Below are 26,106 nucleotides of genomic sequence, written 5' to 3'. Positions count from 1 at the left end.
TAGACCATAGATATGTATATATATCTATGGTGTAGACAGCATCACTGATTATAATGAGTTCCATAGTATTTTGATGCGCCGCACCACTTGCGTCTGGTGTAGACACAGTGTAACATTGGTTTTGCTTTGTTTCACAGAACTAATCATTGCCTGGGTTGCGTACGTATGTGTGTGCTGAGCTATCAAAATAGGGGCGAAACCCTTTTGGGGTAGGGGCGTGTTTGTTTTGGTGATTTCAAATGTCAACATTGGCTACCAGAAATCGCTTACCCCACCTTTAATGCTTTATTCTCAATCCTACCCATACCTAAACTTAACTACCTTACTAACTATCAAAAAGCAGCACATTAAGAGTTTATTGAGGTAAAAGTTGTAGTTAATAGTGAGAATTGGCCACCTTTAATGCTTTATTCTCAATCCTACCCATACCTAAACTTAACTACCTTACTAACTATCAAAAAGCAGCACATTAAGAGTTTATTGAGGTAAAAGTTGTAGTTAATAGTGAGAATTGGATTTTAAAGAGCAGGTCATATGGGTTTTTGAAAAATATCTCTTTTGCGGTTTATAACGTAGCTATCCTTAAATGAAAACAAACTGCAAAGTTGTTAATCAAAAAATTGTATGATAAATAAAGATATTGTCTCTCAAAAGAGAGAGTCGATTCTGAATCACCTTAACGAGTCGTCATATTTTCGAATCTTTTGCCTGTATACGTCACTGCATAGGACATTTGCATAATCCCCGCCTGCCCGCGAAATACGAACAGAGTCTGACCTGCCCACAAACACTTCTGCTAGTTATCTCTGTTGCTGTTGGATTCCTTTTTGATGGCATGTCAGAATTCAACTGAGGCCATTTGTTGGATTATGTACCCAGTTGAAATGTAAGATGTGTAATGAGAAACATAAGCATGGGATAAGACAAACAAAAATCAGCGGAGCAGCGTACATCAATCGCCAGGCGACTCTTGGTAAGCTGAGATGCACAAAATTAGGACTGTGCAAAAAATCGAATGCGATTGTCAGGCGCATCTCGTCAGTAAAGCCGGTTCCGTGATTGGTAGTAAATCGACATCACCTGCTTTCAGATGGAGTGGCATTTAATACACCGAGCCGTATTTCAATGACAAGCTAGCAATATCGCGTTCATAATCGAATGCGACTCATCTGCGATTATGAATAGCGATATTGCCTAATTACAGATTAATTTCTGACAGCAAATTTTTATTTATTTTTTTAAGCCACCTTAGTTCAGACTCTCCCTTCTTCTGGCTTCACACACCCGTTCTCCCTCCAGAACAGATTATCTCAATTCATCTTCATACAGATGCTTATTTTTGTAAGGCAGTCATCAGGAGTTCATGTTACCACTCTCCCTCCATTTGTCACTGAATACTGACCCTGCTAACCATGCAGGCAGTCATCAGTCATATTTGATCCCTGTTAGTCTAAACATTGATGAAAAGAGGAGGAAGGGAGGAAGAAGGCGAAAAGAGACAAAACGATTAAGAGGGAGGAAAACCCTTAAGAATTGAGTGATGAGAGCGAGAAAGAGAGAGATAATGGTGTGTTTGTGTGTGTTGTGATGTCTTTGATTTATTTTGTAGGTTTGGTTTTGTGTCACCCTTTACTCCTCTTCACATCTCCGTCTGTTTATTTCTCAAAGTTCTGTAAGAGTTCCCCCGACTGTCATAAGGCTGCGTCCCAACTTTATAGGCACTGAAAGTATGTACTTATTTTGTTGCTGATAGAAGAATAAGTACTATTAAAGGCATAGTTCACCCCAAAATGAAAATTCTGTCATTAATTACTCACCCTCATGTCGTTCCAAACCCGTAAGATCTTCGTTCATCTTCGGAACACAAATTAAGATTTTTTTTTGATGAAATCCGAGAGCTTTCTGACCCTGCATAGACAGCAACGCAACTATCATGTTCAAGACCCAGAAAGGTAGTAAGGACATCATTAAAATAGTCCATGTGACATCAGTGGTTCAACCGTAATTTTATTAAGCTACGAGAATACTTTTTGTGCACAAAGAATACAAAAATAACGAGTTTATTCAACAATTTCTTCTCTTCCGTGTCAGACTTTGCTGCGCATTTAAGAGAGTACCACAATGCATGTAAGAAATTAATAATTTTAATTAGCAAAGATCCATTAAATAGTAATGTTATAAGAAATTTTTATTCCAAGTAAGTGTTCTTATTTTGAACTTTCTGTTCATCAAAAAATCATGATTCCACAATTAGCCAAGTTATTACAGTTTCACAGTTAGCCTTCAATAGCTATGATTCCATCACCCTGTTTTTATGCGCATTTTGAAGTATCGCATCAGAAACGAGTGTAGCGAATCAGTCAGAGTATTTGTTAAATATAACTAAAAAATATATATATTGTGTGTCTGATTGGTCCAGACACTACACGAGTGATGGAAACGGCAAATTTCAATGTCCTGCCCACGAAATACAAACAGAGTCTGACCTGCCCACAGACACTTCCGCTAGTTAGTGTGTTTACATCATGTTGAGAAGACGCTGTGTTCAAGGATACCACAGAAATACAATTCGAAGCTTCTGTTGTGTGCTTGTCATTTTACCAAGGACTGCTTCTCTACTTTGCTGAAGTTGGTTGATGAAAAAGAACCAGTTTGAGTCAGATGATCTTGGTGAATGGAAAGTCAAGGCCCAAGGCCTGGCGCAGACTTAGGGTGTCCTTAGAGGAGTGCTAGCTCACATCCTCATCTTCTCAGAATCTAACAGAACCTCAGACTGAAGGCGGGTCACTGATGTGAGGCCTTTAAGGTCTGATATTACTGTCTTAAGCCCCATTCACACTGCCAGCGACACACAGCGACAAAGCGACATGCTCCCATTCATTTTCAATGGAGAGCTGACGACTTCCGGCGACACGAGCGACAGTGACCATTGGCAACAGAATGTGGGCGTGTCAAGCGATGCGAGTCAAGCGACAAAAGTTAAGAATTGTTTAACTTTATGCAAATGAACAGCGAATTTCGCAAGCAACAACCAATAGGAGTGAAGAATCTGTCAGTGGCGCTCACACGTCACCGTCTCGAGTGCAGGCAAGACAAGACGGATTTCCTGAGCGATTTCACTGTTTTATATGAACCACATACATGGATATAAAAAAATTATGCGTAGAAACGGCAAATTTCAAATAAAAATCCCTTAATTCGCAAAAACGTTTTTACGGTTTTTGACTTGTGCAAAAAGGGTTAATGCGAATAAAAGGTGATGGAAACGCATTTGCCGAGTAAATTCCTCCGTGCGCATCAAAAAAGTCATGTGACTGCGCTATGGGACGGCAAATCCTAACCAGTGGACCAATCTCGTTCCTCAGCATCTGAAATGTTATGGTCATTTTGAAATGTCCAAACAAAGTCTATCATCAACGTATTTCTGTATAATTGCCTCCCAGAACTGTTACATGACTACGTTCCCAAACAGCAGCATAAACCTCCGAAAACAATGACCGCATTTATTTTGTTTCGTAATTTAGTAATTTATAATTAAGTAATTTAGTAAGTAATTTATTTTATAGGCCTATGAAAATTATTATATTCAGGGGTTTCTCCTACTTTTCATAGTGATATATAGCCTAGCCCCAGTTCTACCAGGAAGTGACGATTTTGTTCTCTTTGACTCGTTGGATGGAAACGGTGCTTATTCGCAAATGTTTTATGTGATATATATGCATAAGTTAAATTCGCAACTTTGGATGGAAACCCGGCTAATTAGAAAGCTAAATAGCTTAGCCTAATAGCTTAGCATAGCAGTAATTGGTTAAGAAAAACTGATTTACCAATTACTAATTTGTTAGAACAAGATATCACAACAATGCTACTTTTTTTTGTCAGGTTAAGGATACAATTTTATGGGGGATTGGAACTTGCACAACACCATCACAAACTCCTCTTGTGTTTGATTTCAAGGAATTGTGTTCAGTTTTAGCCACAAAAGCATGAGAAAATGTGCACTTTTTAAAAATCCATTGCAGTTTACTATGATTTGGGAAATTGGGACATACTGTTTAGGCTCATAGCCTACATAGACACAACTTTTGGTTTATCTGTGTCACTGAGAAATACACAACAATTCCCATTGGCTGGATGAGAGAGAGTTTAAATAAGGAAGAGGCAAATGCAACAATTTTTGGAGTTAAAAATAACCATGAAATTGACAGCACCGTAAGCGAGAAGAAATATAACATTCGGTGAAGACTTAAAGTGGAATGAAGGGATAGAGGAAATGAAGGGGTGTCACGTCATGACACTGCTTCTCAGCAACTCTAAACACTGGATGGGGGATTAAGCACTCTGAGGCGGCACATGTGTATGATTTTTAAAGCTGTCAACATGCTGTAAAGTTCCTGTTTATACTTTGGGTATGGATTGATGGCTCATTTGTGGTTGGGACGCCTGTTCGTGCTTAACATCCATTTTTCTTCTGCAGGTTTCCACAGCAATTTGATGAACTGTTTATTTCGATCATAATTAGGAAAGGTCATAATTGATTAGGAAAGACTAAAGCTAGTGTTTACTCTAAACCTTTACTTCCTTCATTATTTTTATATTTTATTTTATATTATATAATATTGGCCTTGTATTGTTAACATTTTGAATCACTCAAACCACTTAAAGATGTCGGCATGTTTAAGTGGAATGGGTGAATTACAGGTTATTTATTTGACCTGAGTAACCTCTCGTATTTCCCTTTTATGTGACTTAAAATCTTTTTTTTTTTCTTTCTTTTTTAATTTACGGTGTAAAAGATCCAAGTAATATTACTAAAGTACATTCTGAAAAGGATCATACATATAATCAGACTTATGCCCTTTTGAATACCTCCACTGCCTCTCTTTGTTGTATTCCTTATTTTCCTGTCTTTTCTTGTTCTTTTCCCCACTTTCCTTCACTTCCCGGCTCCTGTTAAGTAAATAAACACTTGAATTGATGGCAGCAGAGTGGTGATCGCTGTGCTTCTCGAGTGTTTGGAAAGGATCAGCTTGTCTGGGCTCCGGCCGTCACACAGCTCGGGCCTGTTCAACTGACACGAACCCTACAGCTGCCTACTTCAAGTGCACACACCATTCATATAGGTCCATGCTGCATGGCATAATAAATTAGTTCTGGATGATTGTCTTTGGGAGTTTGGGACATTTAGATACTAATGTTTCTATGAAATACTGCTTTAAACGTTAATAATGATATATGACTTGGCAAGTAGTGATTGTGATTGACAAATAATGGATAACAAAGTCAACTGGTTGTTATCTCGGAAAATAAACAGAGAAAAGTATTTCTTTCTTTCCTCGCTTATTTGTTTACTTATATGTTTGTTTGTGTGGTCTTGTTATTTTATTAGTTTAGTTTAGTTTAGTTTAGTTTAGTTTTAAGAAGACGCCATAGAGTAATAAAAAATATATAAAAGTTTATTTAATTTCTTTATTAATGATTATTTATTTTATTTTTATTTTTTAAAGAAAAGACCACAGAGTAATACAAAGATATCAAACTTTTCAAACTATTCTTGCTTTCTCTTTGACTTTAGTGCTGGCAGACAACCTGAAGTCCAATCCAGGGATCAAGTGGCAGTACTTCAGCTCAGAGGAGGGTATTTTCACTGTGTTTCCTGCTCACAAGTTTCACTGCAAGGGCACATACGAGCACAGGAGCAGGTACAAAGAGCTTTCTCTCTTTCTTTTCTGTAATCATGTCTAGAACATTGGGGGGACCAATCGTTTTGAGGAAAATATAAAGATGGTAATAGTATTTATTTAAAGAAACTAAATAAAGGATTTAAATAAAAGAAGAAAAAAGATCAGTAAAAGAATAATAATTTTTGTGAAGTAATCAATCTGAACTGCAAATAATATTTTTTATTTTAAAATATGCACCCATTCCATTTCAGTTGTATTGTATTGTTGAAAATGCAAAACAGAAAAATGCTATTGTTATCATAATCAATTATGAATTACATGAATCACATAAGTGACAGACCTACTTGTCATTCAAAACGGCGGAATTTCTCTCTCTCTCTCTCTCTCTCACACACACACACACACACACACACACACACACACTGTCCTTTAAGTTTTCACTCTGAACACTGATATATCTTTTAGCAAGGTATTGAATCCCATAGTTATCACCAGGCCCAATCTGAACTGCAAATAATATTTTTTATTTTAAAATATGCACCCATTCCATTTCAGTTGTATTGTATTGTTGAAAATGCAAAACAGAAAAATGCTATTGTTATCATAATCAATTATGAATTACATGAATCACATAAGTGACAGACCTACTTGTCATTCAAAACGGCGGAATTTGACAAAAAAGTCATGTAGATATTGCTATTTTAACTATATTATATGTACACTGAAGAAAAACCTTTCATGGGCAGCCTAGAATATCATGCACTTTCACAACAAAATAAATTTTTTATTCTTTATTGAATAGTAAAATCCCTCTTTGTTGTCTTTCTGTTCTACACTGGTGATTCTTTTCAACTAACTTTTCTATTTATGCCAAACAAGGCTGTAATCATGTCTAGAACATTGGGGGGACCAATCGTTTTGAGGAAAATATAAAGATGGTAATAGTATTTATTTAAAGAAACTAAATAAAGGATTTAAATAAAAGAAGAAAAAAGATCAGTAAAAGAATAATAATTTTTGTGAAGTAATCAATCTGAACTGCAAATAATATTTTTTATTTTAAAATATGCACCCATTCCATTTCAGTTGTATTGTATTGTTGAAAATGCAAAACAGAAAAATGCTATTGTTATCATAATCAATTATGAATTACATGAATCACATAAGTGACAGACCTACTTGTCATTCAAAACGGCGGAATTTGACAAAAAAGTCAAATAGTTTGCATCACTGGATATTGTTGGTCGTTTACGTCATAGAAGGGGAACGCTACGTTTCTTACAGTCGAACCGACTGTTGCTATAGTAACAAACGCAACTTTCATCGCTTAAGCTCTTTACTTCCAGTTTTCATTATTACATTCAGCATTAACAGCAAGCCAAAAGGGGTAAGCTTTCAACTGAACTGTATAGCCTACATGCATTTTAGACGCTTATATTATGTTCTTGCCCCGTCCATGCAATGAATGCACGTTATTGAATGAGCGGGTCTTTTTTAGAACATTAATTCAACTGCTCAGGTAATTTCAGTGGTAGGCTATGCATATTCACGTATTAAACTCCCTGTAACTCGCAAATTCCTCGTGATAGCGCACAAATATTTCTGACCGTTTTTGCTCGTTGTCAGCCTCTGCTGCAACAGACTGAAGCCTCCGCGTGAATTCAGCGTGCCTTGCATTCAAAAGAAAAATGTTGCAATTCTCTGGTGTTATTTTATAATTGTTGGGGCAGTCTCCAGCTATAGGCTATCTTAAACTTCTCAAAATACAGCCTGCTTCAGATTGGTTTTAATCAATGCACAAAAAATTTAATCTTTACCTAATTCTGACTGGGTGGGCAAGACAGTAATTTGGGTGGGCTCAGCCCACCCCTGCCCATACCTGGAGCCGGCCCCTGTTATCACTGTCTTTAGGGCATGCTTGGTAATAAGACTTTCTATTTTTTTAACCTTCCTGTTTAATAAAATTCAAACACATTCATGCACACCATCCAAATACATATTTTTCAAAACTGCATTTTTAAAAGAAGCTGTTTCTATTAGAAATCTTTAGACATTTTAGCCAAGTACTTACTTGTTAAAAAATGCTCTAGCTGTTTTTGTCTTTATATTAGTATTTTTAAATAAAGGATTTGCCACTTTTCTTTGTCCCCATCTTTTAGCTAGAGACTAACTAAAGGTTATTTTCTCTTTTTGTATAAAAACTGTGATCTGTAAGTTCATCGCTCACACTGTCATAGGCAGGCACTTCAGAATGTAGCGTCTTGTGTAGCTGAGTGTAAATTACATTCTAGAGAGGCATTTTAGGTCTGTTTAACATAGTTACAATAGGCCCCATGCTCTTGACTGGAATGCAGGGTCGCCCCTACTAAACCCCACTGGAATCTGCCACCCAGTGTTGTGGGCAATGTGTGCCTGAGCTGAAAGATGGGCTCATTTCTGCTGCCGTTCCCACAACTTCTCTCCTCCTGCTGGAGATTGCACAACAAATCTGGTACTCACAGATTTTTAACCACTTATAGGATGTATATACGAGATTTAGGCAATATGGGCAGCTTTTTCTTAGTGTTGGAGTTGAAAAGGGTTTCCAAAAACAACACAATAGAGTGCAGGATCTCTTGCACAAACACTGTAGTAAAGAGAGCGGGAATCACGCCAGGACTACACTAGGCTTCTTGCCATCAGAGTCCAGGAAAAGTCGTTGTGCAGGGTTCTTGCATTCTGCAAATAAGTAAGACCGTAAATCTTTGTTTCTGTGTGTTGGCAGGCCTGTGTATGTTTCGGCAGTAAGGCCGCAGTCGAAACATATTGTAGTGATCATAGACCATGGTGCCTCTGTCACTGAGACCCAACTCCAGATCGCCCGTGACGCTGCGCTAATCATCCTCAACTCCATCGATGAGCATGATAAAGTAAGGAAGTGACGTCATCATCGTCATACACCCTCCACTGATTGCATTTGTTCTTTTGGCACTCAATGTCCTTTTTTCCCCCCCTCAGATCTCAGTGTTGACAATAGCAGATACTGTTCGTTCCTGTTCTCTGGATCAGTGCTACAAGAGCTTCCTCTCACCTGCTACCAGCGAGACTAAGAGGAAGATGAGCACCTTCATCAACAACATTAAAGCGTCTGACAGCTCTACCCAGCATGCACTGGGCTTCCAGAAAGCCTTTCAGTTGTTAAGGAACACAAGCAACGTCACCAGACAGCCGACTAGTAAGAATCAAAGCTTATTTACATTAGATTTACTAACACCATGTCATTTCCTACCTTTATGTATTTTCTGTTTAGTGTTAACAAAAGTGTTCTTTAATGTTTAATTATATAATAAAAATATATATTTTTTTTTAACACACTTTAACTGAACGGTTGTGACCAGTAACTATAGGGTTTTCAGTTAACGGTTCAATTACACAAATATTTTTCTCTAAAAGAGATTTTATATTTTGTATTTAAAAAATCCTTAATACTTAAGGCCTTTCTGTAAAATGCATTATAAAAGTATTTTTAATGCAGTAATTATGCCTTGTAATGCACCTTATAAAGCATTGTATGGTCTCATGAATAATTGTAACCATAGTTATAATACATTATAATACTTATCAATTAATAGAACACACTTTTAGAAAGTATAATGCATTAAAACACGACAAACAACCAAATTTAGAATCTGCAAATATTATAATGCATTTTAACTTTGGTTACAGTTGTTTATGAAAAGATATAATGCATTATAACATGCATTATGAATAACTTTATAATGTACTGTACATAAGGGCTTTAATTAAAGCGTTACCAAAAATTCTCTATGATCATATTTTTTAATGCACAAAATAGCATGCAGTCAGACAAGAGTCAACTATAATGAAGTTAGATTTTAAGAGAAAGGCTGAATTATTACCACACAGAAGTTGTCAAATTTTTATTGGGGCAAAATGACAAATTTTGAAATAGTAAAAAATAAAATATATACATTTTCTAATTGATTTATATATTACAATATTTATTGGCCAAAGAAATACAAGTCATTTTCAGTCATTTCAGTCATTTTTCATTAAGTCAAGTAATTTATAATTTTATTGTTTTCTTTCGGAATACAGTTTTTTTTAATTTGGTAATTAATTATTAGTCTGGGAGGAATTGCTCAAAAAAGAAAGAAAGAAAGAAAGCAAGCAAGAAAAACTTGCTAATCAACTTTTATTATATAATATATATTATATTATTTATATAAATATGCAGACTTAAAGATAATGTGCCCATGAAGAATTGGTCCCTGAGAAATAGTTACTAGAGTATTATATATTTTATATATATTTTGGTGTGTATGTTCTCAAGTTTCCCCCGAGGTCGGTTATTATATTCAGTATGATTGATTATTGATCATCTTCCCTCTCACAGACACCGACATGGTGATAATCTACCTGTCATCAGGCGTCACCTCCCGAGACTCATCCGATCACGAAAAGAGAGCAACCCTCAGCGTGGTCAAAGAGGAGAACCGCTACCTCAACAACTCTGTCATGATCCTCACCTATGCTCTCATGAACGGTGAGATACAGACAAGGAGTGCAGCTTTTTTATGAACTCTTTGTCTTGCAAGCCACAAGGGCTCACGGTGAACACCTGTGTGCATGTTTGTGCTTTTTCAAAACATGCTCAGCTGTTTTGACACCCCTTCATCTTTCTTCTGGTCTTTGTGTGTGCGCGTTTACGTGTAAGAAACCACTCTCCATTATATTGCTCTCCTCAGCTGTTCCTCTCCCCGCATGTATTAGCCTTCCATTAGCATACTTTAGTTTGGCATCATGAAAATTAAAATGCAGATCATCGAAAAGAAGAAAGAGAAATGCGACAATACATCAAAGGCCACTCAGTGACATGAAAGAGTGAGAAAGGCCTTTTTTATGCATTAGATGACTCAGAGATATGATTCAGATCGATTAGCTTGGCAATGCAGGTTACGCTACTTTGACTAGGTATTGTGAGGCTCAGAAGGACACACACACATTACTCATATTTCCTTGTTTATTTGAAGTCTGGTTCATTTATGACAAGTCGTATTATATTCACATATTAAAACCTGTCACAGTGTCAGATTCATAGACTGGAGTGTTGAAATTTATGTCCAGTCCAATAACAATTCAACAGAATTGAATGTTCCTCCAAAAGTGAAAGACTGACTAACAAAAACCTCCTATTCTTTCTGTTAAAGGTCCAAAACCACCATTTCATGATGGAAATAGATTAAGTGTGATTTTTAGCTCTGCGGTTAAGTAATCTGTGTGGGATGTGAATGGCTTTCTTTTACTGTGCTGCACTCTAAATAGGCCAGATAGGCAAAACCTTTACAAAACGCTTGCAATATCTGTGAAAATTTAGATAAATTGGTTGATACTAGCTTTGTTCCAAAACCCAGTGGTGCACAAGAGACACATAGCACATTGATATTGAGTATAAAATGTCAATTTTAATGAGTTTTTCTATACCATCGTCCTCAGAAGGAGTAACGGGACTCAAGGAGCTGGCCTTCTTGCGAGACCTGGCCGAGCAGAACTCTGTTAAGTATGGCGTTCCAGATCGTTCCGCCCTGCCTGTCGTGAAGGGCAGTATGATGGTTTTAAACCAGCTCAGTAACCTGGAGACCATCGTGGTCCGCTTTAATGAGTTTTTCTATACCATCGTCCTCAGAAGGAGTAACGGGACTCAAGGAGCTGGCCTTCTTGCGAGACCTGGCCGAGCAGAACTCTGTTAAGTATGGCGTTCCAGATCGTTCCGCCCTGCCTGTCGTGAAGGGCAGTATGATGGTTTTAAACCAGCTCAGTAACCTGGAGACCACCGTGGGCCGCTTCTACATCAACCTCCCCAATCGAATGATCGACGTGGCCTCCTTCAGCTTGCCTTATGCAGACCAGATGGGAGACGGTAAGTTAAGATCTTGAACTTGGCATCAAGCTCAAGTCTGGCACATTAACATTCCCTCTGACAAACCATATGCACTCAGAAGACCTCAGAAGTGGCTCCGCACCAGAAAGTTTCCATGGTGCTATATACTGTAAACTTAAACTATAAGTAAAGCCAAAAATCACAAATGCAGAGTCTGCTCTTATGGGGCTGCTAGACAGGAAGTCATTCTGATGAAATTATAGCTTGATTGGAAATTATGCATAATACAAATCTGCTCACAAATGATATTTACCTTGATTTTTTTTTTATTGCTTCATAAAAGTCTCATTTTATTTTCTACATTTTGATTAAACTGTATTAGGCTATGATGGAAATGATGGCTGAAAGAGATGAAGGAACAGTCATAATTTGATTTAAAACGTACAAATATTTTTGTATGTTTTTTTTTTTAGCATAAATAGTCTGGGACAAGGGTAAAAAAAAAAGAGAAAATCTATAATATAAATGATGTTATCAAGGAAAATCTATTTATATCTTTTTTCTTTTTTTATAAACCTCTTTGTCAAAGAAAGTGCCCGAAGTTAACACCCAAGAAACATATCTACTTTGTTCATTGTTTTTTAGTATCACTTGTCTTTTGCCAATGGCTTGTACCTCACAGTTAATAATATTTCTTCATGAATTACCGCTTACATAAATTTATTAATAATAAACTTATTAATATGGGGACAGATTGAAAGGAAGTTTTTTTCTGTTTGTAGGTTTCATCATGACCGTCAGCCGGCCATGCTACTTTGGGAACTTGTTGCTGGGTGTAGTTGGAGTGGATGTGAATCTGGCATACATACTGGAAGACGTCACCTACTACCAGGACTCCCTGGCCTCATATACATTCCTCATAGACAATAAAGGTAGGAAGATGCGTGCGCTGATGATTGTTTTTGGTTGAGATCCACCTGGTTCCATTAGCCAAAATGAGCCAAGCTTGTTTTACATGTTTCCCTGTTTGCCTCACTTCAACTTGACCATGAATTTGGAGGTCTGATCTTCACTGACACAAAAGACTGAACTGAAGACCATTAACCTTTAACAGTTCATTAGGGGAATCAGCTGTCCCACGTTGGGCGGCTCAGAGTCAGAGCCACGGCTGACATCATGCCAGTTTCTTGAAGTGGGACCAGCAAAACTCGGTGGATTTGAACTTTTTAGGGAGAAAAGAATTAAAATGTTTTGTTTTACCCCTTGAAAAGGAGCAGTAGTCTGCTTATGCAAACACTGTCCACCAAAGAATGAAATTAAGCGCTGTTGGCCTTATTTTGACAAGCTTTCATTTACGCTTTCTTCATCCTGCTCTAAATAACATCTGTTTTTCCATGACTTCCCCCAGCAGGGTGAAGTGTCTCTGAATTTACAACACTGTTAACCTCCACTTAATACATATTAAAACAATTCGATAAGCCCTCCAGAAATTGCCACTTTGCACTAAAAGGTTGTGTTGTATTACAAATGTAAAAAAATGAGGGTGATTATCTGTTCCTGAGAGTATACAGTCTATCCTAATGACTGGGATAATGAAGTGGCACCTGCTGTATCCAGCTGTTCGGTAAAGAGACGAGATAGCACTGCCTCTCAGTTCTTTTGAAAAGGAAGTCTCTCCCTGTGTTGTGCAGGCCACAGTTTTTGTGTGTAACCTAGTAGTTGAAAAGCTTTTACAATATACAGTATGTTAAAAACTATACTGGACCAGGAAACATCGTCTATGTTATGCATCGAAAAGTTATGCATTTCATATACAAATAGGCCCATTTACATATAGGCCCAATAGCCAAAAAAGTTTCTAATTCAATGTAATTATTTAGTAGTAATTTAGTAATTCTGCTGGTCAGAAAAAGGGTGGAAAATGGTCATAAAGTATTTTTTCACAGTTTTTTTTAATGAATGTTTATTCGTTTTTTTCATATTTTATATTAAATTGAATTTAAAATAATGTTTGCATATCTTTCAGGCTACACCCTCATGCATCCGTCACTCACCCGACCTTACCTGATGACTGAAGCTCCCCTCCATACAGACATCATCCACTATGAGAACATCCCAGGGTTTGCTGCTGTGCGTCAAAATATCCTCAGGTGAGGGTGTATGGAATTCCAAAAAGGCCTGGGTATCTGCAGTTGCTCGAGTTTACTTTGTTACTGACGTGCTTACTAAGCTCATGTTGTGTGTTTCATGTTAGTCTGCCTCTGGGGAGTCAAGTCATTGCTGTGCCTGTCAACTCCACTGTTTTTTTTTTTTTTTTAAGTGTTATGCTCACTGTGATTATTTAATCAAAAATACAGTAAAACAGTAATATTGTTGAATATTATTACAATTTAAAGTAACTATTTTCTGTATTTAATATATTTAATGTAATTTATTCCTTTGGCAAAGCTGAATTTTCAGCAGAATTTCCATTACTGAAGTCTTCAGTGTCACATGATCATTCTAGTATGCTGATTTGGTAACTTTTCTTATCTATTATAAAGGTTGAAAAGGATTGAGTTGCTTAATGTTGAAAACATGTGTGTTTTTTCATGCTTCTTTGATAAATAGAAAGTTCAAGAATAAGTCTTTACTGTCACTTTGGATAAGTTTAATGTGTCCTTGCTGAATAAACATTTTCATTTCTTTCCTAAATTAAATTAATAACCCCACACTTTTGAACAGTGTACTTTTTTTGGTAAGTGAATATTACAGTTACTAAGGCATGATTGATAATGGTTTTGGGGCTAATATAATTAAGCAGCACAACTGATTAATCTCTCACTTTTTTCAGAGAGTCCCACAGTGATGTTGTCTGCTGGTAGTTTCTCCTCTCCATATGAGCACTTGAGTCAGCCAGAGACCAAGCGCATGGTGGAGCACTACACAGCTTACCTGAGTGACAACACCCGGCTCATAGCCAACCCAGGCCTGAAGGTACACACAAACACACACTTACTGGCCATCTCAGCAACACATGTCTCATAGCCAACCCAGGCCTGAAGGTACACAAACACACACTTAATGGCCATCTCAGCAACACATGTCTCATAGCAAACCAGGCTTGAAGGTACACACAAACACACACTTAATGTCCATCTCAGCAGCACATGTCTCATAGCCAACCTAGGAATGACACAATCTTTCACAGTTAGTGGTCACATGCTTAATTTCTCAGTCCTAACTGGCAGTTCTTAGTTGGCAGCCTTCCTCTCCTCTTTAATTCTTCTTTTTCATTAGGGAAATGCAGCGCACCAGTCTTTATGATGCTCTGCTTAGTAGAATTCTTTAACACCCCCCCTCCTTTGGTCTTCCAGTCTTCTGTGAGGAATGAGGTGATGGCCACCAGTCACGTGACAGATGAATGGATGAGTCTTATGGAGATGAGCAGCCTCAACTGCTACATTGTGAGGCGTTACATAGCAACGCCCAATGGGGTGCTGCGGATTTACCCCGGTTCTCTCATGGACAAAGCCTTCGATCCCACCAGGAGGCAATGGTAAGATTTGAGCCTCAGGACGGAGGTCTTCAAACTCCTAGTGGGATGCTGGTCAACAGATCCCACAGTCTGTTGACTAATCTTAGCGAACTGACAGATTCCCAAGAAGGTATTTTGTGTTCATATGCAGCTGTACACACTATAAAAAGGGTGTTTTTTTTTTAATACAATAATTGTATAGGAAAAAAATTAATGAAAAAGCAAAACAAACTTTGATCAATTTATAAATTTCAGTTTAAAATGTGGTCTAATTAGTGATCCTTTTGTCTTTTAGGTACCTACATGCTGTAGCCAATCCTGGTCTTATCACTTTTACTGGACCCTACCTGGATGTTGGTGGAGCAGGCTATGTGGTCACTATTAGCCACACCATCCACGCCTCTAGGTCAGTTGTTTAAGGGTCACATTTCATGTTTAAACCTGTTGGATCTCATCCAGGGGCCACAGGATAAGTAATTTAAGTAATAAATTATTCATATATTTTTAAAAAATTCTAACGATTAATTAAAATGTTTTAAGAAAAAATCTAGAGGTCTTAAAAACTTTTGTTTTTATTGAAAAACATTTTATTGAAAAATTATTTTTATATATATCTGTGTACTCCCTGTTTCTGTTCTGTTTTAAAACAAGCCGTTTTGTCATAATGGTAGAAATACTGAAAAATGGTCTGTATGAGGGGAGGGGGCCCTTTGAATATTGTGTTGGAGTCATGGGGGTCTATAAGTCAAAAAGTTTGAGAAGCGCTGGTTTAGACACATCATTTGCTATGCGTTATGGCTTTTATAATGTGGATATTCATTTATTTTTGCTTATTCAGACACTAGCTGTTTTTTTAATGCTTGTATGGATCAGACTTTAAAAAGGATGATATAAATAACTTCAATATAGAGAATTAAATGAATAGGTCAACCACAACATAAAAATTGTACTCACTCTCGAAAAGTTTTTTTTTTCCTACAATGAAATGGCCAGTGCTTTACACTAACTCTTAAAATGAGTAAAAAAAAACACCTTACTTAATGTAGTTCATAGGACTCGTGTGCTATGTAAAAGTCATTATTCACTCATTTTTTTTTTAATTTTATTATCTTCATGTACATTCAAACCTGACACATCATTACTGGTCACAAGAAACACAAAACTAGGAATGTTTTACATCAAGCCTAGCCTAGTATAGTTTGTCATAATGTACCATGAATTAAACTTTTGTTTTGCATGAACTATCCCTTTAACAGAATTTTAGTAAATAATTTTATCACTTTTTCTTACCTAACTTACTTTTTTCATACATTTGCTGTCTTAGTTGAAAAAAGCATAGCATATGTAGTACGTAATAGTACCTGTTGCAAATGAAAAACAACTGCCTTATCACTGTCGGGTTGGTGCTTGGCACAGTGCGTGTGTGTGTGTGTTTGTATGGTCGTGTGTGTAGAGATATGATGAAGCTGTTTGAAACTGGCAGCGTTCCATAATGTCTAGTGTAGATAGAGTGTTTTCCCTTCACGTTTTCCAATCAGTTCTCTCTTAAGAGGAGGAAATGTGACTATGTAGTGTGTGATCTGATCTAAAGCTCTATTGCGGTGACCCATCATACTGTAGATCTCCTCATTCTTCATATTGATCAACACACTTATCTGTCTCCTTTCCCAGTTCCCAAAAGGCCTCTGGTTACACAGTAGCAGTTATGGGCATTGATTTCACTCTGCGCTACTTCTACAAAGTTCTGTTGGATCTTCTGCCCATCTGCAACCAGGACAAGGGCAACAAAATCCGGTAAGGCCTTCCCACCGCACCCAACCCCCATCTAATTTCTTCTCAAACTCTCTAGTGTCTGCCAAGACCCCAGTGTGCCGGCTGTGGTGTCCAGCGTAGTGCCTGAAGCTATCGATGCCCCACAGAGGCTCTTTAAAGCTCTTTCAAACGAAACTAATCAGATTTGCTTCTGTTGGAAAAGAGGCATTCACTTAGTCTTCTCTGCATGCTTCTAAGCTCCCTCTTTTAGGATAGGAAGAGAGAATGAGAACGATCTGAGGTGGGGATCAAGAAACTGTGAGGGAGGGCTAGATGTTGAGAGAGAGGAGAGATGAGAAGGGAAAAGTATAAAGACTGGAACAATGATATTTATTTTTCAAAAAATAAAATTAGGTGGTGCTTGCCTCTGCAAAAGTTGCTGCAATGATACTAGGGTATTGTGGCAGTTGTCAAGTTTTTATTATCGTTAGAGCGGTTGCTTATGATATTCAGAGAACCGGCTTAGCTGAAGTTACAAGCCTAGTTGTTGAGTAAATGTGCACAAAGTTACAATTTTGTACACTACTAAAATATTAGAGCATAACACCATTAAACTGTGTAAACATGTATTTATGGAAACCTCTGACCAGGAAGAACGGTTGAAAAATTACAGAAAGATTACATCATGACATCATGATGAACAACTTATGATGATACTAAATCATAATCAACTCCATTACCTTTTAAGTACAGTTCATGCCAGGGTTCAGAAAAAATATAAATTAAAATAAATTTCTAATTTTAGATGCAGTTCTTGAATATTTAATCATTAGCATATTTAAATATATTATTTAGACCAGTGGCTCTGAAACAGGGGCCTCAGCAAAGTTCAAGATTACTTAAAATGTTTTAAAATAAGGCAAAACAAACTTTAAAATAAGCTAAAACAACTAAAAATCCAGATATTTAATTCACCCCAACTTTTTAAATTCAATAATGTAATTATTTGATTTGATTTATTTTTCATTCATTTATTATAATTTTTTTTTTTTATCAAAAATTTTATTTGGAAATGTATTTATTTGGAAATGTTATTTGGGTAGTCAACCATATATATGTAATTTTTCAGAAAAGTAATCGCACGCTTCGTCTGAAAAAGCTGTGCAGTTTGCTTTATCATTCATGTCTGTAGCTCAATATTTTTTAGGACTGCCTGAAAGACACAAAGGGAGATAAGCTGATTAGGGCTGCATTCCAGACACATCCTGTTATGTTAGGTGCCAGTGCCCCCATTTTTCCCTCGCTCCCTTCTTTTCTGTCTTTCTTTTACCCTTCCCTCTCATTCCTCTCTTCCCTCCCTTTTTCTTTATTCTTAACTCTATTTCTACTCTATTTGTCTCTTTCTTTGCCCCTCTTCATGCTCTCTCTGTCTCTTTATCTGTCTGTGCTGTGGAGGCCTCAGTGTTCTTTGAGTTTTTCTCAGTGCTATGGTCATTAAACAGGATTAGTGAAGTGGAATGCCTCAGTGTGCCACACAATAACCTGAACTGTTCGGAACTGCAGATGGTACCCTGTGAACATACAGGAAGCCATCTACTGTTTCCTTCCACCTTTCCCCTCTAAATGTCATTTTGGATCTTTGTAAGGCTCAGAGTGCTTGATCCTGTTTGTCTTTATGTATGTGTAGGTGTTTTATCATGGAGGACAGAGGCTATCTGGTGGCCCATCCGACCCTGATTGACCCGAAGGGCCATGCTCCAGCAGAACAGCAACATATTACTCATAAGGTAAGGAACTGTGGCTCTGAGGACAAACATTACCTGTCTTTCACAAGAAAATAGGCATTTTTATGTTTTTGTCCTTAGAAAAAGGGGACTTTTTACTCTTCAGCCATATCATATTCAAAGTTTGGTAATGAAACTGAAAAACAATATTAGGGAGTTCATCGTTTTCTCCTGATTGACTTTAGGAGCCTCTAGTGGCCAATGACATTCTCAACCACCCCAACTTTGTGAAGAAGAACCTGTGTAACAGTTTCAGTGATCGTACCGTGCAGCGTTTCTACAAGTTCAACACCAGCATTGTCGTGAGTGGAGTCTCATATGAATTATTTCATATCAGGCTACTGTAAATTTAGTTTGAAGTGACAATCCTGCCGTTTTTTTACCTTGAAGGTTTAGTCAGCCTAATGTATTAGTTATGTTAGCACGCCACCTAGTGGAGGTTGTTTTAGTAGCGGCTATAACAGATGTGCTTTCTAGTATAACCAAGCTGGGCAATTATAAATTGTTGTTTTTAATGAGAAATTGTATGCACAAAGTGAAAGACTGTTATGAATTCAAATGATTGTTAATGGCTTACTGTGTGTTTGTCATTTTTAAGGGTGATCTGACAAACCTTGTGCATGGCAGTCACTGCTCAAAGTACCGGCTCACTCGTATCCCAGGAACCAATGCGTTTGCTGGTATTGTGAATGAGACCTGTGATTCACTGGCCTTCTGTGCTTGCAGTACTGTGGATCGTCTCTGTCTTAACTGCCACAGGTAATGTTTACAGTCTGCACAACTCTACTACTAACATGTTATCTTTAGTGCTCTATTCGTTTAAGTATTTTTTAGGATATTTTGATGAACAGGAAGTTTAAAAGTCATTTTTCATGAATTTACTGCATACTTGCTGAATAAAAATATTAATTACTTTAAAAACAATCTTACTGACCCCAAACTTTTCGATGGCATTTATTTATGTATTTTATTTTATTTATTATTAACATTTGTGGAATTTAACCCATAAGGTAATAGCCAGTTACATTTTTTAAATGCCAGGAGGCTTTAGTCATAACCTACAGTGATTAATCAATTTTTTTTATATTGATTTAACAAAAATTTGTGCATTTAACAGAATTTGTCCAAATGTGAGGAGGACTGTAAATTTAAAAGGTGTTCATCTTCTAAAAGCTATTTTTATCAACTAGTAGAAGTACACTAGCAAAACTATTTTTAAAAAGACCTGTAAACACATTTATTTATGTATTTTATTTTATTTATTATTAACATTTGTGGAATTTAACCCATAAGGTAATAGCCAGTTACATTTTTTAAATGCCAGGAGGCTTTAGTCATAACCTACAGTGATGAATCAATTTTTTTTATATTGATTTAACAAAAATTTGTGCATTTAACAGAATTTGTCCAAATGTGAGGAGGACTGTAAATTTAAAAGGCGTTCATCTTCTAAAAGCTATTTTTATCAACTAGTAGAAGTACACTGGCAAAACTATTTTTAAAAAGACCTGTAAACAGGTTAAAAGACCTGTAAACAGACTTTCCCATTCCCATCTTCCTCAGAATGGAGCAGAATGAATGCGAGTGCCCCTGTGAATGCCCTCTAGAGGTGAATGAATGTACTGGCAACCTCACCAACGCTGAGAACAGGTAAACCGCTGCTGTTTACAGGACAGTCTTGTGTTATTTATTGAAGGTCATGTAGAAGTAGACATTAAGCACATTTTAACACATAATACATGTTGTACACAATGTGTGTGGATGCAAAGGTTAACCCCTCAAGTGCTTGGAAAATAGACTGCCACAATATATGATCCAGAAATTAATCACTGGACCACTTGTCCAGATTCTCATCAGCATGCACTGAGTTCTTGTTTGTCACGATGAATAGATATCCAGCCACCTGTGTCCTCAATTAGCCGTCAGTTCAGGATTGTTCCTCAATAGACATTTAGACACTTTCAGTTTTGTCACATTATTCCCAGCTGAGAGATCTCAAGGCATTTACCTTTCTGTCACTGTGCCATCTGTTCATTTTAGTGAAAAATTGTACACTTGAATGCTAATAAATGTATCCTTTACTACAGAGACCTGTAGTAAAAAAAAAGGCTGGGTATTATTCACTGTGTAGCAATAATAACTGTTGATTATTTGTTGTCTGTTGAATGTCACTGATCTACAGAACAACATTGTTGGCAGACTATTACAAATAATTACAAATAGCTTTGACTTTAATGAGTTACATGTTGTATTTAGGGCCTAATTGACTCAGCTTGCCTTACTACTGTGTTTGTGTGCATAGAAATCCGAGCTGTGACGTGCACCAAGAGCCTTTGTCTTTGACTGTTATTGAGCCCAGTCTACAGGACACTCTGCCTCAGTGTATCAACACCAGATGCAGCCAGCGCTTCACCAGCAGGTACGGCCATATACTGTATCATTTGTGATCAGCCTGCTCTTAGCAGGACCTTAACAGAAACACAGAGTCTCTGAGAGTAATAATGTTTCTCCTTTCACTTAACACAGCTAATCTCACATCACTTATTCACAACCTGTGCTGACCACAACAAGAAGCATGCGTGTTTCTCAAGATCATACAATGTCAGCTATTATTAGGGACTATCGAAATCAAAGACTCACAAATAGCTCATGAGTTTCTCACACTGTCGTTCAACATAGACTCAAAGAACCAAGTCTGTGTTGGTAACACTTTACAATAGGGTTCCATTTGTTAACATCAGTTAACTATATGAACTAGCAATGAAAAATACTTCTAAAGCATTTATTAGTCTTTGTTAATGGTGTTTTCAACATTATTAAAATCCAAAGTACAATCTGTTAATATTATTTAATGGACCTGAACTGATATGAACTTGAATCATTTACGTTAACAAAGATGAATAAATAAATACTATAACTATAAATGTATTGTTCATTGTTAGTTTATGTTAGTTTATTCATTAACTAATGTTAACTGATGGAACCTTGGTGTTAAATATACATATTAAAAAATATATATTTTTAGAAACAAGTATAGTTGAACATATTGTAGGTGGTGGGGGTACTTTGGTGAAACAAAAGATTTTTGTTTCAAATAAATGCTGTTCTTTAGTACTTTCTGTTCCTCAAATAATCCTAAAAATGTGTCATGTTTTCCACAAAAATATTAAGCAGCACAACTGATTTCAACATTGATAATAATAAGAAATGTTTCTTGAGAACTAAATCAGCATATTAGAATGATTTCTGAAGGATCATGTCAAGCTGAAGACTTGAGTAATGGCTGCTGAAAATTCAGCTTTGTCATCACAGGAAAAAAATGCATTTTAAAATATATGAAAATAGAAAAGTTATTTTTAATTGTAATATTTTACAGTTTTACTGTATTTTTTATCAAATAAATACTGCCTTGGTAAACGAAAGAGATATCTTTCAAAAACATTTTTAAAAATCCTACTGACCCCAAACTTTTGCATGGTAGTGTATGTGGTATGTGTAGCCATCTCTATAACATTGCTTTTTGTATGTTCTGTTTTATTTGTGTGGGTTGTAGTGACTGTTTTGGTGTTCTGGACTGTGAGTGGTGTATGGTTGACAGTGACGGAAAGACCCATCTGGATAAGCCTTACTGTGCCCTACAGAAGGAATGTTTTGGAGGGATAGTGGGTGCCAAGAGTCCTTATGTGGATGGACTGGGCATTTTAGGTGAGCTGCTACTTCTGTAGTCACACTATTATTGCAGTTTATTATGTGTTCTGTTTATAATAGCATATGTTGGTAAATTGCATTGATGGGTCACAATAGTCCACTAGAAAATTACTTCTTTCTATTGTTTAGTTTTGCTGTTTTGGAAAGATATGCACAGAAGTTTGGAATTACACTGACTCCATGAGTCACACATTGTGCCTTGAGGATCTTTGCTAGTGTGTAGCAAGTCTTTGCTAGTGTGTTCTTTATTTCATTTCAATATATCATTATTTTAGTATTTCTTCATCTCTTTGCAGATGAGGAGTTGGCTTCACTGAATATGATCAAGAGTGCGCCTGTGGGGCCAGTGGCAGGTGGGATTATGGGATGCATCATGGTGCTGGTGTTAGCCGTGTATGCCTACAGGCACCAGATCCACCGTCGCAGCCATCAGCACATGTCCCCGCTGGCTGCACAAGGTGAGTCTGGACACTTTGAGTCTAAAAGTGAAAGTGATTCGTACCTGGGACTGTTGGGAAACAATGCTAGGGTTCTGGATTAAATTTCAGTTTCCATTTAGACTTCCAATGATTACAAAAACACGATAATCAAGATACAAACATTATTGTGCTGCATTCCTTTCCTTTGCTTTAAAGCAGTTTGCTTTCACTTCTCCTTAAAATCCCAAACAGAATGTCCAAATCAGTCAAATCTTGTAATGTGACTGTCATAATATGCAGTCTACTACAGGATGGCAGTTGTTAAAAGTGCGTTAAGCTGCTAAAGAGAGCTCATGCTGTTCCTCAGGTGACTTTATGTATGTGCTTTCCAAGAGGAACCAAGCTACACAGACAAGCAAAGTATACTTTGGGCTTCGGATACATGGCTAACAGTCAAATACACACAAAAATGTCAAAAATGAACACGAACAGAAGTATATTGCAGACTGTATATTTACTGCTTGACTGAATAACTTTAGTAGCTTTAATAAACATTTGTGTATATGTAATTTATACAGACTGTTCTGTGTTCTATTTATTTTATTTTTTATCATCAAGATTTGTGAAATGTCACTGGTGTCTAAATTTTGATATCATAGCATCTTTATTTTTCAGCAAAATATACTTAATAATATAGCACTATTGTGGGAAAAAAAATACTCTGATGTGTGATATCGCCCACTCCTTGTGTTAATTGTGATTGCAATATTGTCCAAAATAATCGTGATTATGATTTTTGCCATTATCAAGCAGCTCTATGTTTGACTTTGTTGTGATTTGGTTTTGTTTTAATAGTTTACTACTGAATAAAAAAGAATCAGCATTAAAGATTATTGAATTAAAGTCAAAGCGCATAACCCATGTTACATTTATTATGTGACATATTTCAGAGGGAAACAAGATAATCAAAGATTATAAAATGTAGACCGGGACCTTTTATAATTGAGAATTGATTAGAAAGTGACAAGTGATCTCTGACAAAGAAGCTGGTGACGTCAGCCTGAGAAGGAAAGTTGTTTCAGAGGAAGAGCAAGTAAAACTCACTTTAATGAGGGAAAGATTATTGAGTGCACTTTTAAAGTGTGCTACTCCCTGTGCTAATGAGATACTAAAGCACAGCTGACTGCTAAAAGGAACATAGAAGGATATAAAAGTAATTTAAAGAGCTGAATTCCCTCTTCCCTTGCAGTTGCTCCCTCATGTCTCAGCCAAATTCAGTCTCTATATGTGCATGACTAGGAAGTATAACTTGGTCTGATGCAATATAAATGTGTTTGAATCAGTCTGTGTTGCAGTCAGTTTTGCAGTTACATAAACTGTCTGAGAGAGTCCACTTTAGTCTGAATCTGCATTTTAGAAATGAATAGACTGGAATGCTATATTCCCCTTGAATTGGCTTTCCTCGGTTTTTAATGTCTGATGGGCATTCGTGGGCAAAAAGTGATTTGAGGAGATTTGATGTCTGTCGTCTTTTTTTATGAGAGAGCCTGTGGACCAAAAGAGAAGACAAAGATATATTACATCAAATCTGATCAGGATTGCTCCATCTGTCTAATTTTCTCTTACGCCCGTCTTTCTTTCTCTGTCTCTTTTATCAGAGATGTCTGTCCGGATGTCCAACCTGGACAACGAACGAGATGACAGAGATGAAGACAGTCACGAAGACAGAGGAATAAGTAAGATACCCGCCTCCCTGCCTGGCACCGCTTCACGCGAATTAACACAGAAAACCTTTAATGCCCATTTTAGCATTAGTAATTACACTGAGGGTTTTTATGTACATCAAATCTACAGTATTGTACTTTGTACCATTAATGCTGTTTTTCACCGATTCAGTGCATCAGACACCAAATGGATGATAATCCGTGAATTCTTTGTGTACAGTGTGCTGTTTTATTCTCCTAGAGTAAAAAGCGAGCATTCATGCTCACAATGGTACTGTGTCATTCTTGTGTGATAATTGCTTCAATTTTATATTATTTATATATATATATATATATATATATATATATATATATATATATACACAGTGCTGCTTGAAAGTTTGTGAACCCTTTAGAATTTTCTATATTTCTGCATAAATATGAACCAAAACAATTAGATGTTTACACAAGTCCTGAAAGTAGACAAAGAGAATCCAATCCAACAAAGGAGACAAAAATATATACTTTGTCATTTATTTGAGAAAAATGATCTGTCTAATTTTCTCTTACGCCCGTCTTTCTTTCTCTGTCTCTTTTATCAGAGATGTCTGTCCGGATGTCCAACCTGGACAATGAACGAGATGACAGAGATGAAGACAGTCACGAAGACAGAGGAATAAGTAAGATACCCGCCTGCCTGCCTGGCACAGCTTCACACGAATTAACACCGAAAACCTAATGCCCATTTCAGCATTAGTAATTACACTGAGGGTTTTTATGCACATAAAATCTGCAGTATTATACTTTGTACCATTAATGCTGTTTTTCACTGATTTAGTGCATCAGACACTAAATGGGTGATAATCCGTGAATTCTTTGTGTACGGTTTGCTGTTTTATTCTCCTAGAGTAAAAAGCGAGCATTCATGCTCACAATGGTACTGTGTCATTCTTGTGTGATAATTGCTTCAAACAGCCATGTGGGTTAGTCTGATGTCGTAATTGGTCTCATCTTTAGTGACAATATTATAATGTGTTCCTGATCGGCATTCTTGTTCAGTTGTACATTTTATAATCAGAAGCATTTTCAATACCATCTGATTTACATCACAAAGTTGTTTTAATTAGATTTTGTGCTATGCATAACTGTAAGAAACATACTTTATGAAACATCATGCATAACTGTACGAAATCTAAATGAATGAAATGTGCTGTGATTGGTTAGCTGGGCCAGTGTGTGTTGTGATTGGCAGCACTCGGCACCTGGTCGGGAAATGTCACGCCCCTTACCATAGGCGCCTGCGAGCTTCAGTGTAAATATTGCGTCAATATCAATTCAGTTTGAGCGCGATTTAAACCCGGATGATTGTAACCACTCTAAGTTCATATGCCTTGGGAAAGCTAGCGTGTCTCCAACATAGTGATAACAATCGTTGCCTTCTCTAGTGCAGCTCAACCAGGTCTCGTCCCATTCGTTGATATTTGTGATATCACAAATCCCAGAAAATATGCGTTGTAGTCCAAACGAGTCGTTAGTTCGTGAAAAGTGATTTCTGTTAAATAAAATATCTCCTTTTGAATTGGACTTTGAGCTTTGAAACTTTGCAGATCTTTTTTATGCTCAAACAGCAACATTACAGACTAACTAAAGTTGAAAAA

At 36.9% G+C, this 26,106-nt stretch overlaps 1 protein-coding gene across 1 annotated transcript in view; it reads left to right on the top strand.

Annotated features, from left to right (window-relative positions):
- The window catches only part of LOC107659003 (VWFA and cache domain-containing protein 1-like), an 89,495-nt gene that overhangs the window by 54,771 nt on the left and 8,618 nt on the right, over positions 1–26,106 (top strand). The window contains exons 5-24 of the mRNA XM_016447766.1: positions 5,576–5,702; positions 8,449–8,593; positions 8,682–8,898; positions 10,081–10,230; positions 11,371–11,604; positions 12,348–12,497; positions 13,592–13,715; positions 13,820–13,865; positions 14,401–14,541; positions 14,922–15,103; positions 15,378–15,488; positions 16,754–16,876; positions 18,522–18,621; positions 18,804–18,920; positions 19,217–19,377; positions 20,182–20,268; positions 20,921–21,037; positions 22,172–22,323; positions 22,623–22,784; positions 24,404–24,481. Of these exons, the coding sequence (XP_016303252.1) occupies positions 5,576–5,702; positions 8,449–8,593; positions 8,682–8,898; positions 10,081–10,230; positions 11,371–11,604; positions 12,348–12,497; positions 13,592–13,715; positions 13,820–13,865; positions 14,401–14,541; positions 14,922–15,103; positions 15,378–15,488; positions 16,754–16,876; positions 18,522–18,621; positions 18,804–18,920; positions 19,217–19,377; positions 20,182–20,268; positions 20,921–21,037; positions 22,172–22,323; positions 22,623–22,784; positions 24,404–24,481 (2,724 nt within the window). The remainder of the gene's footprint in view (positions 1–5,575; positions 5,703–8,448; positions 8,594–8,681; positions 8,899–10,080; positions 10,231–11,370; positions 11,605–12,347; positions 12,498–13,591; positions 13,716–13,819; positions 13,866–14,400; positions 14,542–14,921; positions 15,104–15,377; positions 15,489–16,753; positions 16,877–18,521; positions 18,622–18,803; positions 18,921–19,216; positions 19,378–20,181; positions 20,269–20,920; positions 21,038–22,171; positions 22,324–22,622; positions 22,785–24,403; positions 24,482–26,106) is intronic.

The sequence above is a fragment of the Sinocyclocheilus anshuiensis genome, unplaced genomic scaffold (assembly GCF_001515605.1).
Source record: "Sinocyclocheilus anshuiensis isolate Anshui unplaced genomic scaffold, SAMN03320099.WGS_v1.1 scaffold311, whole genome shotgun sequence".
NCBI classification, from domain to species: Eukaryota; Metazoa; Chordata; class Actinopteri; order Cypriniformes; family Cyprinidae; genus Sinocyclocheilus; species Sinocyclocheilus anshuiensis.
This window is presented reverse-complemented; position numbering and strand designations above follow the sequence as displayed.